General features: G+C 42.1%; 1 protein-coding gene across 6 annotated transcripts in view; it reads right to left on the bottom strand.

Moving 5' to 3' along the window:
• Positions 1–10,420, bottom strand: part of NR3C1 (nuclear receptor subfamily 3 group C member 1) — a 126,622-nt gene extending 116,202 nt beyond the window's left edge. For 2 of the 6 annotated variants that reach the window (XM_008014817.3, XM_008014821.3), the window contains exons 1-2: positions 10,312–10,420; positions 5,587–6,780 (exon numbers count right to left, since the gene is read on the bottom strand). In XM_008014817.3, the coding sequence (XP_008013008.3) occupies positions 5,587–6,767 (1,181 nt within the window). In that variant the 5' untranslated portion in view covers positions 6,768–6,780; positions 10,312–10,420. Of the gene's footprint in view, positions 1–5,586; positions 6,781–8,533; positions 8,945–9,142; positions 9,634–9,930; positions 10,109–10,311 lie in introns of those variants that run through there. The other 4 variants (XM_008014819.3, XM_008014820.3, XM_073010603.1 and 1 more) reach the window with 4 other exon arrangements.
• Between the last annotated feature and the right edge of the window lie 3,250 nt (positions 10,421–13,670).

The following is a 13,670-nucleotide window of genomic DNA, read 5'->3' as shown; positions in this document are numbered from 1 at the left end:
TGGTGCCCTATAGTGTGAATGAAAAAAAAATTCTAAAACAACAGGTACTTTCACTGAACTTGCTGCATTATAAACACTATTAATCTTGTTGAAACTTGCTAAAAAGAAAAAATATTTTGAAGCACTCAAAATTAATACTTGGGTTACTCTGAAAAAGTATGTTTAAGCATGCAGCTCTATTAGGATGTAATTAATATTAAAATTAGCCCAGGGATAAAATTAGGGGATAACACATTTTCATTCAAAATATTGAATTTAAGGAATGTATTGCAATATAGTTTAAGTGACTGTCTAGCACTTGCAGAACCCCATAATTTATTCTACATATGTATTATGAAAAATTAATTTTCTCAGTATTCCAGCAGAAAAAATACATAATCCATAGAAATATATTACCAAAGAAAAAGGTTGCTCTCCAGTCAGTTGACAATGGCTGTAAAAGGGCACTATGAAATATGAAATGATTATATCAATATTAAGACATCAGGTTGACTACATTCAAGTCATTAGATTTTCATTTATTAAACAGCAGCTTAAATAAAAATGGGACAAATATGAACTTAATCTTACCTAAAATAATCTAAAAGAAAGTAAAACGTGCATTTTATCCTTTTTTGGTAATAAAGCATAGTAAGAAACAACAACATAACTCAACAATTAGTATTATATAGCCATGATTAGTTTTAGATTTCTACCTCAAATAAAAGAAGCTAAATTGTAATCCCGATTAATGCATTTCCTTGTGCCTAAATATAGCCCTAAATTTTTCTCTTCTTAAAACTCTAATTCATGACAGTTGATCCAAACTGTTAGCTTTCAGAATTGATCTTGATATTCCTAAACTTATTCATAGCACTGCACATCTCTGTTGCTCCTCCCTCTTCACCTTCCACTACCAATTAATTTATGAACTCCACTGGAAATTCTGTATTTAGAGACATTTACAACGGCACTGAGGAATAAAGAAAGCAACCTGTCAAAATTAGGTGTTTGAGGGTTAAAACCACCGTCTACAACTAATTTTGAACTGTGATAAAATTCTATTTCTTTCTTAATATGTAAAATGAACAAAAATCACCATCACAAGTCACACCCTAATCTAGTTTAGCATAGAAACGATCACACATAATCCAAAGGGGAAGGGAACGCTTAGTAGATCTTTTCTTTTTCAATTCTCAATAGGAATATTTTATTTATTTGAAAAATACGAAACCCAAGTATTAATAGAATATGCCAGAAGAAAATAAGAGCAGTTGGCTCCCTGAAGCTGCAGAAATAAGGAGAGCATGGGCTTTTAAAAATTCTCTGTAAAGGTCAATAATTGATTTTTTTTGTAGTTATAGCTTAATGCAACTAAATATTTCTTGAAAACTCTTTATGCAATAGGAATCACCAATGTGTATTTTTCATGACTCAGAAATACGAAAGCAAGTGCCCATCAATCTGGCAAATACCTGTAAATACTGCATTACACAATTACTCTTGATGAAAATATTACCAGGATGTCCTCAGAAGGGTAAATGCGATTCAGCACAAACCTATTTTGCTTATTTAATTTGCCCCCATAAGTAGTAGCACATAATGAGAACTCACTGCTAATTAAAATTAGGTATAATCATGAAAGTAAAAAAGAGTGTGCTTTAAGAACTACGCCTCAGACCTAGTCTAAACTTAATGTAAATTAAGATTTCCTGGTCTGTTTCAATCACCTGTAGGCCGCAGTGGACTAAGATTTATGTAACTAACCAATTAATGCAGATGTTCTGACTTTCACATTAGGCAGTCACATTGAAGTAAACCCTTTCGATACAATCTTTCCTTCACTAAATCTCAAAAGGCCCCTAAAGTGATCTCTACCCACATATTCATTTCACTGTTAATACAATTTGCATTTAACCTACATTTACGCAAGGTATATTTCAGAATAATTCTTTCATAAAATGTATAAACATCAAATAAACAGCAAAAGTGATCAGACTAAAATATATGTAACACAAATAGACAAAACCAAAATAGCATATGAATTATGTTACCAATTATAAAAATATAAGGGGAACAGCCATAGAAACATCACAAGTATTTTCAATAAAATCTGACCACATGCTAGTCACATATTTCTGTATTAGTCATTCCACACTAAAATGACACACCTGAATACACAGTGTGTTTTAAAAGCTTTTCTTCTACTAATCATATAGTCATAACAAGTTATAGATTTAAAAAATAAGATTCTCATCATAAAGCTAAAAATAAATATTTAAAAGGAAATCTCCTTTAACATTCAGAAATCACTTTACATTAATGAATACCAGAAATATTAAGCTTAAAAAACACTGAAACACCCACTGCCAGAATCTTTAGAAGGAGAAGGAAAAGAAAAAGAAAAAAGGTAGGAAGTAAAGAAAGTATCCATGGGGGAGGGGGTAAATCATACTCAAAACAAATCTCTTTATATTTCCTCTTTTTCTGAGAAAGCATTCAACATGATGTTAGCAGAATTTGCTTTACTCATTCTGTATCTGTATAGGTCTTCAATTTCATTACTTTTATGAAATTAGACACAGATGCGACTGAGACATTAAAATCTACATAAATTTTAGTAGTTTCATTAAGTGCCAATCATCAGAGCCCTAGACTCTACCGAAGACTGAATTTACAAGTTCATCCAACATCATTCATTCTCTCCAATAATCCCTCCATTCAGGACACGAACAATTTTTTAACACTAAAATTTCAACATAATCCCAATAAAAACTCTAATACCACCTAAAACCATTTCTTTTCTCTACCTCTGCCATTAATGCTTAAATGAAACAAGGCTGAAAATCAAATAATGCAGAAATGTGCCTTCGTCAGTAAGTTTATGCTAAACGTACTGAATTTCAGTATTTTTAAAAGCATATTAAGTTAGAATGGCTAGTTTGTTTTACTTAAAGAATAGATTTTGAGAATCAATAAGGTTTCTCTTGTTTTACTATAAATGAACTTAAAAAGAAAATGCTTTACTAAACTGAATCATAATATTCATAATTTTACAATTTTATGTGATAATTCAATGTTGTGGTGGAAGGAATTGCCTCTTCCCACCCCTAGAGAATAAAGTGAGGTTTTTTTTTTTTTTTTTTTTTTTTGAAGCATTCTGATAAAAACAATTTTAGGTGGCATTTTAAAAAATCAAATTGCAATTTATAATTTTTCTTAATTTAAAAGGAATTCAAGTTATTAGTGGCATTTAATATTTTTCTATGTAAAGTCAGAAGGTCAGTATTCAATCAAGTTGTGGTCTCAACGTGTTGATTATCTGCTGACCACTCAGGGCCACTGGTCATAGCAAATGTTTGGCTAGAGTCATGTAACATATAGAGAAGAGAAAGCAACTAATTTTAGCTATATCAGGGCTGTTGTTTGGAAACAATAGACTAATTCAATGATGGTTTAAAAGAAACACTGTTTCAATTTATTTGGATGAAGCTTTGTTTTGGGTAATCATAGTTCCCAGTGCTGTTAATGCCGTAAGCTACAAAATCTTCAAATATTAACAAAATACCCTGTATAAAGTATTATACCTTCTTGTTAGGACACAGACTACTGATTATATTTCCCAATCACAGACTGGCATAAAAATAATCATTTCATTCGCTATTAAAGAACTTCTAAAGAGCAGCATCATCATTGCCTTGCCTACTACCTCCATAAGGTTATGGGGCCCAAATTAAAAATACATGAAGATGCTTTATGTCATAAAGTACTATAAAAGTTAAAGCATTAAAATCACCTTCAGTGATTTAAGAGTAACTATGTTCACCTACTTATACTCTATATCCCAGATTTTATAGGGTTTAAAACTTCATAGCAAATGGAAAGTAAGTTTTGTCCCATGCCTTTTCTTTATAGTAAGGAAAATGAAAACCATGCATGATGATTATCAGGACAAAATCCATTACTAATCCCCAAGAGTTTCCTAAGATGTTTTATTTTTCTTTGTATAATTACGTTTTATAAGTCAATTTAAGAGTTTCCTACAGATAGCTTAGTCAAATCAACCATACTTAACTCTTTTAAGAAAACCAAGTATGTGAATTCTATTGCCAAAAATTTGCAATTGAAAATTTTAAAACACAGCATGTCTTTTAGCATTTAAAACACAACAGCTTATGCAGTAAGAAACATCTTAAATCTCCTTACTAAAAACATTTTAAACCTTCAACTCAGGTTGAAGTAGTGTTCTTCTAAATAAAAGATAATTATTTAAACAATAGATTAGGAAGTAGTTCGCATTAACCGTAAGAACCAAGGGTTTTTGGTTTTTTTTTTTGTGACAACTAAGCCTTTTAGAAGAACAGAACATACCCTAAATCTAAGTCTAAATTATTTCCCTAACAAGAACTTCCTACGTGAAGAGGAAAGAGAGAGATATCCTCAGGGTTAGGGATAGCTTTCATAGAAAAAGTATTTTCAAAAATCTGAATAACAAGTTAATGGGAACGATGAATATCATTAACATTTCAGAAAAAACTTCAATGGTTACATACAAATAAATCATTCTGTCTACTATGTCTTCTTTTTTTAAAAAAAAAACACTGATTAATCAATCTTGGGTCACTACAATCCACATTTTTATATTTTCCGTCACACCTAAAATGGATATAAAACCTAGCATTTATCTGAATTGGGAATGAGGTTACAGGGTAGAAAAATTAACCCCTACCAACACATATGTCTACATTTAGAACTTTTTTCTGATAATTCCATTTTCTGACCTTTTTTGGGTCAGACAGAAATATCAGTATGCTTATAAGTGAGTATTAAAAAAAGAGAAAAATCAAATGATAGCTGAAAATTGAAGCTTAACAATTTTGGCCATCAGTTATCTACTTGAGAACAGGAACATTTGAAAGTAAAATTTTGTTTTGCACCATGTTGGCACCAATTTCTCTATTAAAGAGATTGATCAGCAAACATAACTTGTCTACTTTAGGGCAAGAACCCTGTGAGCAAGACCTGTGTCTAATACTATGGTCTGGTACACTGTTTACTGCATTGCTTTAGCAATTTCAAAACTCAAATCCTTTAACAGAAGATTCAGTTTGAAGAACAGGGCTCTCTGTTGGTACTTCTGCTTTTAACCCGTTAATCTCAAGCTAACACTTAACAAATTTACAAATAAGGCAGCACAACTTTTGACTATGTAAGTAAGGGTATCATTTATTGTAATATAAGAACATATTCTAAAACAGCTGAATGAACATGCACAACAAAATATGGTATTGAGACATTATACTCTCCTGAATGTACATAATTTTTCCTTATCTGTTAATGAGCAATATTATTTTTAAAATGTTAAATAAAATCCTCACCATTGGCCAATGGGATACTGAATATCACTCTTTAAGGAAAAAAACTGAAATGGTGACATACAGATGTTACTTAGGTTGTCTACCCTTTCTACTTTCAAAAGGCCACTTAAACTTATTCATATAAAAAAGCACATGAATCTTCAGAGAACACATACAAACCAATGAAGATTTACATCTATTAATCTGTCTTAAATGTACCATTCTTAAGAAACAAAAACACTGATCTTACCTTGAATAGCCATTAGAAAAAACTGTTCGACCAGGGAAGTTCAGAGTCCCCAAGGAAGTCAAGTTGTCGTCTCCAGAACCTTGGCACCTATTCCAATTTTCAGAACCAACGGGAATTGGTGGAATGACATTAAAAATAGGCTTCTGATCCTGCTGTTGAGAAAGGGATGCTGTATTCATGTCATAGTGGTACATCTGTCCTCCAGAGGTACTCACACCATGAACAGAAATGGCAGACATTTTATTACCAATTATATTTGCTCCAGGAAAGCTTGCCTGACAGTAAACTGTGCCCAGTTTCTCTTGCTTAATTACCCCAGGGGTGCAGAGTTCGATGAAATCTTCTTTTTCTGTTTTCACTTGGGGCAGTGTTGCATTATTGGGGCTTGACAAAACCAGATCTCCATTATCCTTAATTTTGGGTTTAGTGTCCGGTAAAATGAGAGGCTTGCAGTCCTCATTCGAATTTCCTTCCAAAAGGAATGAATCGTCTTCTCCCGCCAGAGGAGAAAGCAAACAGTTTTCATCTATCAACAGGTCTGATCTCCAAGGACTCTCATTCGTCCCTTTACCTGGGGACCCAGAAGAAAACTCCAAATCCTGCAAAATGTCAAAGGTGCTTTGGTCTGCGGTATACAATTTCACATTGCCGCCGTTGGTGCCAGTATGGCCCTTCAAATTTTGCTGTTCTGAAGATCCATCAGAGTGAGTTTTTGGAAACTCCTTTGTGGGGGCAGCAGACACAGCAGTGGATGCTGAACTCTTGGGGTTCTCTGGAACACTGGTCGACCTATTGAGGTTTGCAATGCTTTCTTCCAAAAGCTTTAAGTCTGTTTCCCCCGAGGAAAGGCTGATTTGGCCCTGCTGTGGGAATCCCAGGTCATTTCCCATCACTTTTGTTTCTGTCTCTCCCATATACAGTCCCATTGAGAGTGAAACTGCTTTGGAGAGATCTGGCTGCTGCGCATTGCTTACTGAGCCTTTTGGAAAATCAACCAAAAGTCTTCGCTGCTTGGAGTCTGACTGAGAAGCGACAGCCAGTGAGGGTGAAGATGCAGAAACCTTCACAGTAGCTCCTCCCCTTAGGGTTTTATAGAAGTCCATCACATTTCCCCTCTCCTGAGCAAGCACACTGCTGGGGTTTTCTTCTCTACTGGGAGTTAATGATTCTTTGGAGTCCATCAGTGAATATCAACTACAAAACAAAAAACAAAAACGGGGGAAAACATCATAAACTCTAAAGTCACATTATCTCCCTGATCTGATTAGTAAGAGACAGCTTGTTAAATGAACCTTTTAGTTAACTCCGAATCAAATTCTTTGTTACCAAAAGAGTAATTTCTATCTTTCAGAATAAAAAGCCATGTCTCCTGTTCCCATTCAGCGTGCCACATTTAAAAGTACAATGCAGTCCATTTGCACAGCTGAGGGCAAAATTGTATCGAACGAAGCTTGGCTATTCATCCTGCCACTCACTGAACGTGTAGCTTTGTTAATCACAAACATTATAATTCATTACATCTGATTATTCTAAAGGTTCAAGTTGATGTCAAAGTATTTAATTTCAAAAAAAAGGAAGTGTGATCATTAAAATTCCTACCTCTTTTCAATCAAAGCTGTTTGCTTTTCTGAGAATCAATACATATAACATTTGATAAATACTATGCTAGAATTCTCAATCCCTAATTACTTCCAAATTTCCCTCCTACCAGCTACTCACACATCCAAACCTTTAAGTACAACCAACTGGTGAACCATGCACATTTTCTTTGAAAAATAAACGATGCTGATCTGCTTATCTTCCGACAGGCTGGGAAAAGGCTTTTTAACCCATACTTCTGACTGGATGTGCCTACCTCCAAATTTTGGATATATGAAATGAGATACACATTATATAGGTCAACTAAAATTTAGATTTTAAAGAGCAGAAGACAATGTGTAGTAGCTTCTCACTACATTGTTAGCTTAAATAACTTAAATATAGCTGACCCTTATCATAACTCACAAAACCATGTAGATTAAGCTACACTTGTTTACATTGCTTGAGATCCTCAATATGAAATGCTATTACATCTTTCCTTTCCGAACAAATATCGAAGTACCGAAAAATGGAAAAACACGGAATCGTAAAATCACATTCATATAAATTCAGGTACAATGGTATCCAGTAAAATGTTCAAAATAATTTTCTCTGCCTTCACCTATCAAACCTTCACCTATCCCAATTCTCAGCCTATTCTCAAGAGAATAAGACTGTTAGGATATCGTTAATCAGGGTGTTTTAAGAGATGGACTAAGACTGAGAAGCACATTTGGGACAGTATAGTCAAATCCCGCCCAATAAAAGGAAACTTTTCCTACACGATGACGTTAGGCAACATAAATGTCACTGGCCCTCACTGAAAAGTGAATATGAAGGTAAAGAGAGGGGTGTGGACTTGCCACTACAAATCTTGAGGGTAAACTGCTTATCTCCCCACCCTCTGCCCTTGTTTATCTGAGGTGATAACGATCTCTAAACACGAGGTATCAAATGGAGCCCAATGAATTTCCATACCGTTTTCTGACAGCTGCCTTCAAACCCGAAACCAAAACAATACTTCCTAAAACGAAAACGCTCCCTCAAGCGACATTATCCCCCAGTTTAGGTTGCAAATAACCCAGCCACATTAATCGGCCCTAATGAACCATGCCAGAGGGTCTTAAGTGGTATTACAAGGTTGCAATTATCAAGTCTGCAACCCCAAACGTCACACTAGCACTTGTCAAAAATCGCAACACAAAACTATTACGGTTACAGCGAGTCTTTTTCTAAAAGGGGCCACTTAGAAACCTCAGGCGCGAATTTGACAACAAACGCTAAAGAGCAAGCCCTTGCGGGGCGGGGGCGGGGGCGGGGGGGGCGGGTAGAAAAAAAGTGCAAGGTTAAAAGAGAAATATGTCCAGACCTGTTGAGTTCTCTCTCCGACACGCCCACTTCCACCAGATAACGCCAGCCCCTGCTGGAGTCTCCAAGTAGCAAGCTGTCAGCCCCCGCGTGTGTACTCTCACGCGCCCTGCACGCCCTCCCCAAGCCAGGCGCGACGGGGCCTCCCCAGAGCCCGGGCTCGCGCTCGGGCGCGCCGGGGTGGAGTGCAAATATTCGAGCGAGTAGAATTCAGACGCGGCTTAGCGTTCACCACGAAAACGGGTGTCGGGCGGCCCCTTGGAGGGAAAGGGGACATTCGGGGGGAGAAAAGAGGCCAGGGTTCCCGTCGGGGAATGAGAAGCTCGAAACCCCCGGCAGTTCGACAAGGCTCCGCTCGCTGTCCGAGCTCAGGTTCCTCCCCTTCTGCCCGGCCAGGGGACGCCGGCGGAGGGAGAGGAAGAAGCCAGCGCTGTCACCCGCGCGCTGCCCTTTCGTCACCGTCGCCCGGCCCTCACCAGCCCCCCACCCCCACTCCCCGAGGCTAATAAAAGTTTGTAGGCTCCCGCGGCGGCCCCCGAGTCGTCTCCGGTCCCACCGGCACCTCGTCGGAGTGAGCGCGCCCCGGCCCCCTCCCCGCCTCGCTTCTTACCTCTGACAGAGGAGCCGCTCGCCCGCCACCGTCCGCAGCTCCTGCCGCAGCAGAGATAAACAACTTAGCGTGTGAACGCAGAAGGAGCAGGAGGGAAATATTTTTTTTTTTTTCTAAAAAAAAAGGAAGTAAACAGCCGCCCCTTTCTCCATGGGTGGGGGGAGAGCCCCTATTTAAGAAAGTCTCCCATCGCCCAGTTGACAAGACAGCCCTCCGCCCCGCGCCGGGCTCCGCGGGTCCGGGCTTCCGGGCGCGCGTGCCCCGTCCCGGCGCCCAGCTGCTTCGGCCGCTCCGGCTGCGGCGTCTCCTTCCACCCACTGAATCCGTCCCCGACGGGCCGGCGGTGACTCGGGCTCCCGTCACAGACACGAGCTCGCAAAATGGAGGAGGCGGCGGCAGAGGGAAGGGAGCGCGGACACGCGAAAGGGCCGCCCGGCCTGGGCGAGCGAGCGGGACCAAGCGGGACCGAGCGGGGAGCGGGTGGAGGCGGCGCCACGGCGCGCACACACTCGCACACACGCGCTCCCACTCCACCCCCGGCCGCTCCCCGCCCGAGGGGCCGCGCGGCGGCCGCGGGGAACGATGCAACCTGTTGGCGACGCTTGGCAACTGCAGGGGCGCCCGCGGTCCCTGCCCCCACGCCCTCTGCGCGGGCCCCGCCACCCCGGCCCCGACGGCGCCTGCACGCCCGCGGCCCACGGCGTGGCAGCCCAGCCGGGCGCGCCGCGCTTCGTCCCCCGCCCCCAACTCCCCAGGAAAAAGACAGGGCGGCGGCGGCGGGGGCCGACCTGGTCTCTCTGGGGCGGCGTTAGGAGGGCCACCGAGTTTCTCTTCTCACTACCTCCTTCCCGCCCCCGCCCAGCTCCGCGGCTCCGGACCCACTCGGGAGCTCGCTCTGCCCCTCGGCGGCAAGCGCCGCCAGTGCCCCTGCGGGTGACAGCGGGCGGGCCAGAGGAGCCGGGGCGCGGCCCGCGGCAGCGCTGCGCGAGTGGCCCGCGCCGCCGCCCCCGGGCCGAGTTGCGTGAAGTGTGTCACTTAGGTAGGGACTACGGGGTTGCACGGAAACGGTATCGCAGCGTCTCCGCCGCGCTCGGGGCCGGGCGGCCAGACACGCCCTCTGAGGAGGCTTCAGGGAGGGGACTGGAGAGCGGGGGTCGGTGCATACGTACTTTGGGCCCGGGGGGAGTCGCGTGCCGGCAGGTCCCCCACAGCCGCATCGTCTGGGCGGCCGGGTCTTCAGCTGCCGCCGCCGCGCTCTCGCACTGGGAGAGAAGTTGCAAAGCAGAACCCACCCTCCCCCGCGCCCCGACCGTCCCCCACCCTCTTCCCCGAGTCTGCGAGGCGGCGGCGGCAGAAGGAGGCGCCGCCTGCCAAGTTCAACCCCCACCCCTCCCGCCCATTGCGCTCACACTCGAAGGAAGTTGCACGCCAAACGCAAAACCTCCAGCGAGCTGGATTTCTTTGCACTTTTATTATGATTAAAGAAAGCAGGGGGCGGCAGTCCTAAAAGCAAGTTGCAGGCGAAATAGTAAGTTGCTGGCGAAGTATGCGTCCCCTCCCCAAACTCCTGACCTCTCCTTCCACCCCGACCAGGGCCCGCGTCCAAGTTCCCGTTGCAGGCCCCACCCCCGAATCTTGACATTTGCTGCCCTCGACTCTATGCGTTGCTCACCCTATCACGTTCATGGGACCCCAGCCCCTACAAATAAAACAAAATACGGGCAGCTTTAAAATGCCAGCGTTCAACTCCCTACAGCTGTTCCTGTTACGAGCTTCCCCCTCAGTCCGAGGGGAAGGAAACACGTGGCCCGTCCTGAGAGAGGAGAGGGCCGTGGGGCGAGGGAAGCCCCCGCCCCAGATCCCTTCCCCAGCTCGCCGCGTCGGGAAGGCTTGGGCGATGCCTGGACCAAGCCTCGTATCTTGTGCGGCACAGATTATTTTTGTGACTCGGGGAAAGGTTGTGCTGCGTGGCTTTAGGGTTTGGGGAGGCAACTTTTGCGCCCCCACAGGTGACATCGCTTGCCAGCTCCTGACAGGGGCGGGGGCTGCCGCAGCTCCACCTAATCTTGCTCGGGCGCTCGGTCACAGCCACTCTCTGTCCTCCCGCCCCGCTCAGACTGACGGCAGCCGCCTCTGCTCTGACATCTTGGAGACGATTGGGGAAGAGCGTCCCGGAAGCCGCCCGCCGCCATCTTGGTAGGGTACAGTGACGCCAGCCCGACCCCGCGGCCACCATCTTGGCAAAGGTTCGCGATCGCGGGTAGCCTAAGCCGTTCTTCCTCGGTTCTGAAGGGTAAACGGTTCCCTGTGCGTTTTCTAGTGTGAAAGGAAAGAAATAGGCTTTCAGCAAGCCTCTTGTCCGGAGACGATCTACGGAGGCCGCCTCCAGAGGATTCTGGAACCGCCATCTTGGCAAAGGAAGAGATACTTGCCCCCTCGGAAAAGAAGAGGGAACCAACCCTATGCCAGCGTAGAACCCTCAGCCAGAAGAATTTTTATGAAGGGCGCTGAGCAACTCCATGTTAACAAAACCCTTTTCTGGACTCAGAAGGCAGACTCCGCTTCTCTTTCCCCTTGGCACAAGTCGACTAGAAGGAGGCCCTTGCTTCGGATGCTCTTCTGTGAGGCTCTGAGAGCGCTACTTGACCTAGTTACCCCTTTTTCCAGTTTCTGAGCCTCAAGCACTAGAATGAGATGTCTTTCTTTAATTTGGCCCCTAAACTACCAACAGTGTCATGGGAAACAAATCAAGACCCGACCCTACAATAATGTTTTACACGTTTTAAAAGTGAGTTAAATAGCCCGTGCTAATAATTATCCTTGTACATGTGCTTAAAATAACTAAGAATTTATATATACATATACATATACATATGTATATACATATATATGTATATAATTAAGGGGAAAATACAGTTGTCTAATGGAACACATCTCCCCATGCCATAAGCCTGTCTCACTGCTGAATCTCTGCTCTAAGAATCCACCTTATCGCTCATACATGCTCAAATCCTTAGTGGTAGGTACTCTGCTTAAATAATTTATTTCACAAGAGTTCCCAATTATTCTCCCTCCATTTTTTTTCTCTGCAGATCTTAACAGGGAAGAATACTCACATAGTTTTAAATAGCCATTGAAAACACTTTTAATTGAGCAAAAAAAAAATAAACTTTTCCTAATTTCTCTCTTCAGTGATCTAAATGTGCCTGTTAATTTTTTAATTTGATAGCAAAAAAATTCTCATTCTTTAGTCTTCCACATTCATTTGGAAGCATGCATAAACTGTAAGTTAACCCCTCTTTTTCAGAGTAATACAAATAGTTATGATTTGTGGCTAACATTTATTGATCCCCACTCTTCTGCTGCCCACTTTTGCTGACAACCATTGAACGAGATAGGTATTGTTACTCGATTTTTCAATATGAGGACAACAGGCTTACAGAGGTTGATGCTTGTCTAAGTTCACACGGCTTCTATGCATTAAGAGAGGAATTAGACAATATTAAAGTGGTTTTCCTCACTGAGCTCAATCATTAACATGGAGTAGTATATCAATTCTGTGATAGGCTTACAATAAGTGCTTATGGAATTTAATTCAAGAGATGAACTCCAGTGTACCAGAAAGGACATGAGATTTAGCATCATAATAATAACACGATTCTAACAAAAGTCAGCATTTATTGCGCATCTGCTGTCTGACAGGCACTATTGAAAGTGTTTTACGCACAATATCCTAAGTCTTTAGGTATGGCATTTACTAATCTGTAACTCTGGGAACTTATAATTACTACAAGAAATAGGATGAATCCCTGTCTGAGTGGGAATGTATTTGATTGTCTTAGAAGCAGAGGTGGAAATGAAGGTGATGTATTCAAACTCCATCAAGGCAAGGACCTGATCTGTCTTGTCATAGCTTTATGTCCCACTCCTGGAACAGAACCCAGTACATAGTAGGCATAGTAGGCACCCAGCAAATACATTACAGGGTTATAATAACATCGACTCAACTAGTTAGCTAGATGTAAAATCACTTTTACTGGGTTATTGTCGTGGCCAAATGGGTTATAAATAGTGTACGGATAATACTCAAGATCCTCATTTTTATTGTCTTGTGTTTAAACATCTGAGTGCTCCCCCCATTTTTTAAAAAGTAAACTAGATTAGATTCGTGATTGTATTTTCTTATAGTATTCTGCATACTTTGTTAGCACATTACAATGATAGTTCATTATTTGTGCCCCCATTTGTTATTTCTCTGTATCACCCACCAGAATATAAGCTCTGCAAAGGAAGGGACTGTGTCTGTTTGTTCACCCCTTTATCACTAGTGCATAGTTGGTGCTCAGTGGGTGTTGGTTAAATGAATGAATACTATATGGTCTTAGAGAGTATGTCCTAAGGCCAACAAAACCTTAAGCCTGACTAATAACCAAACCACCTGATACATTGATATCAGAAACTGACATATTACCCAATGAGTTCTCCCATTCTCTTCATGTTTTATCATCTCCATTCCCTCTAAAATAAT

This window comes from Chlorocebus sabaeus, chromosome 23, assembly GCF_047675955.1.
Source record: "Chlorocebus sabaeus isolate Y175 chromosome 23, mChlSab1.0.hap1, whole genome shotgun sequence".
In the NCBI taxonomy this organism is placed as follows: domain Eukaryota; kingdom Metazoa; phylum Chordata; class Mammalia; order Primates; family Cercopithecidae; genus Chlorocebus; species Chlorocebus sabaeus.
The sequence above is the reverse complement of the archived record's forward strand: the minus strand, read 5'-3'. Positions and strand labels throughout refer to the sequence as shown.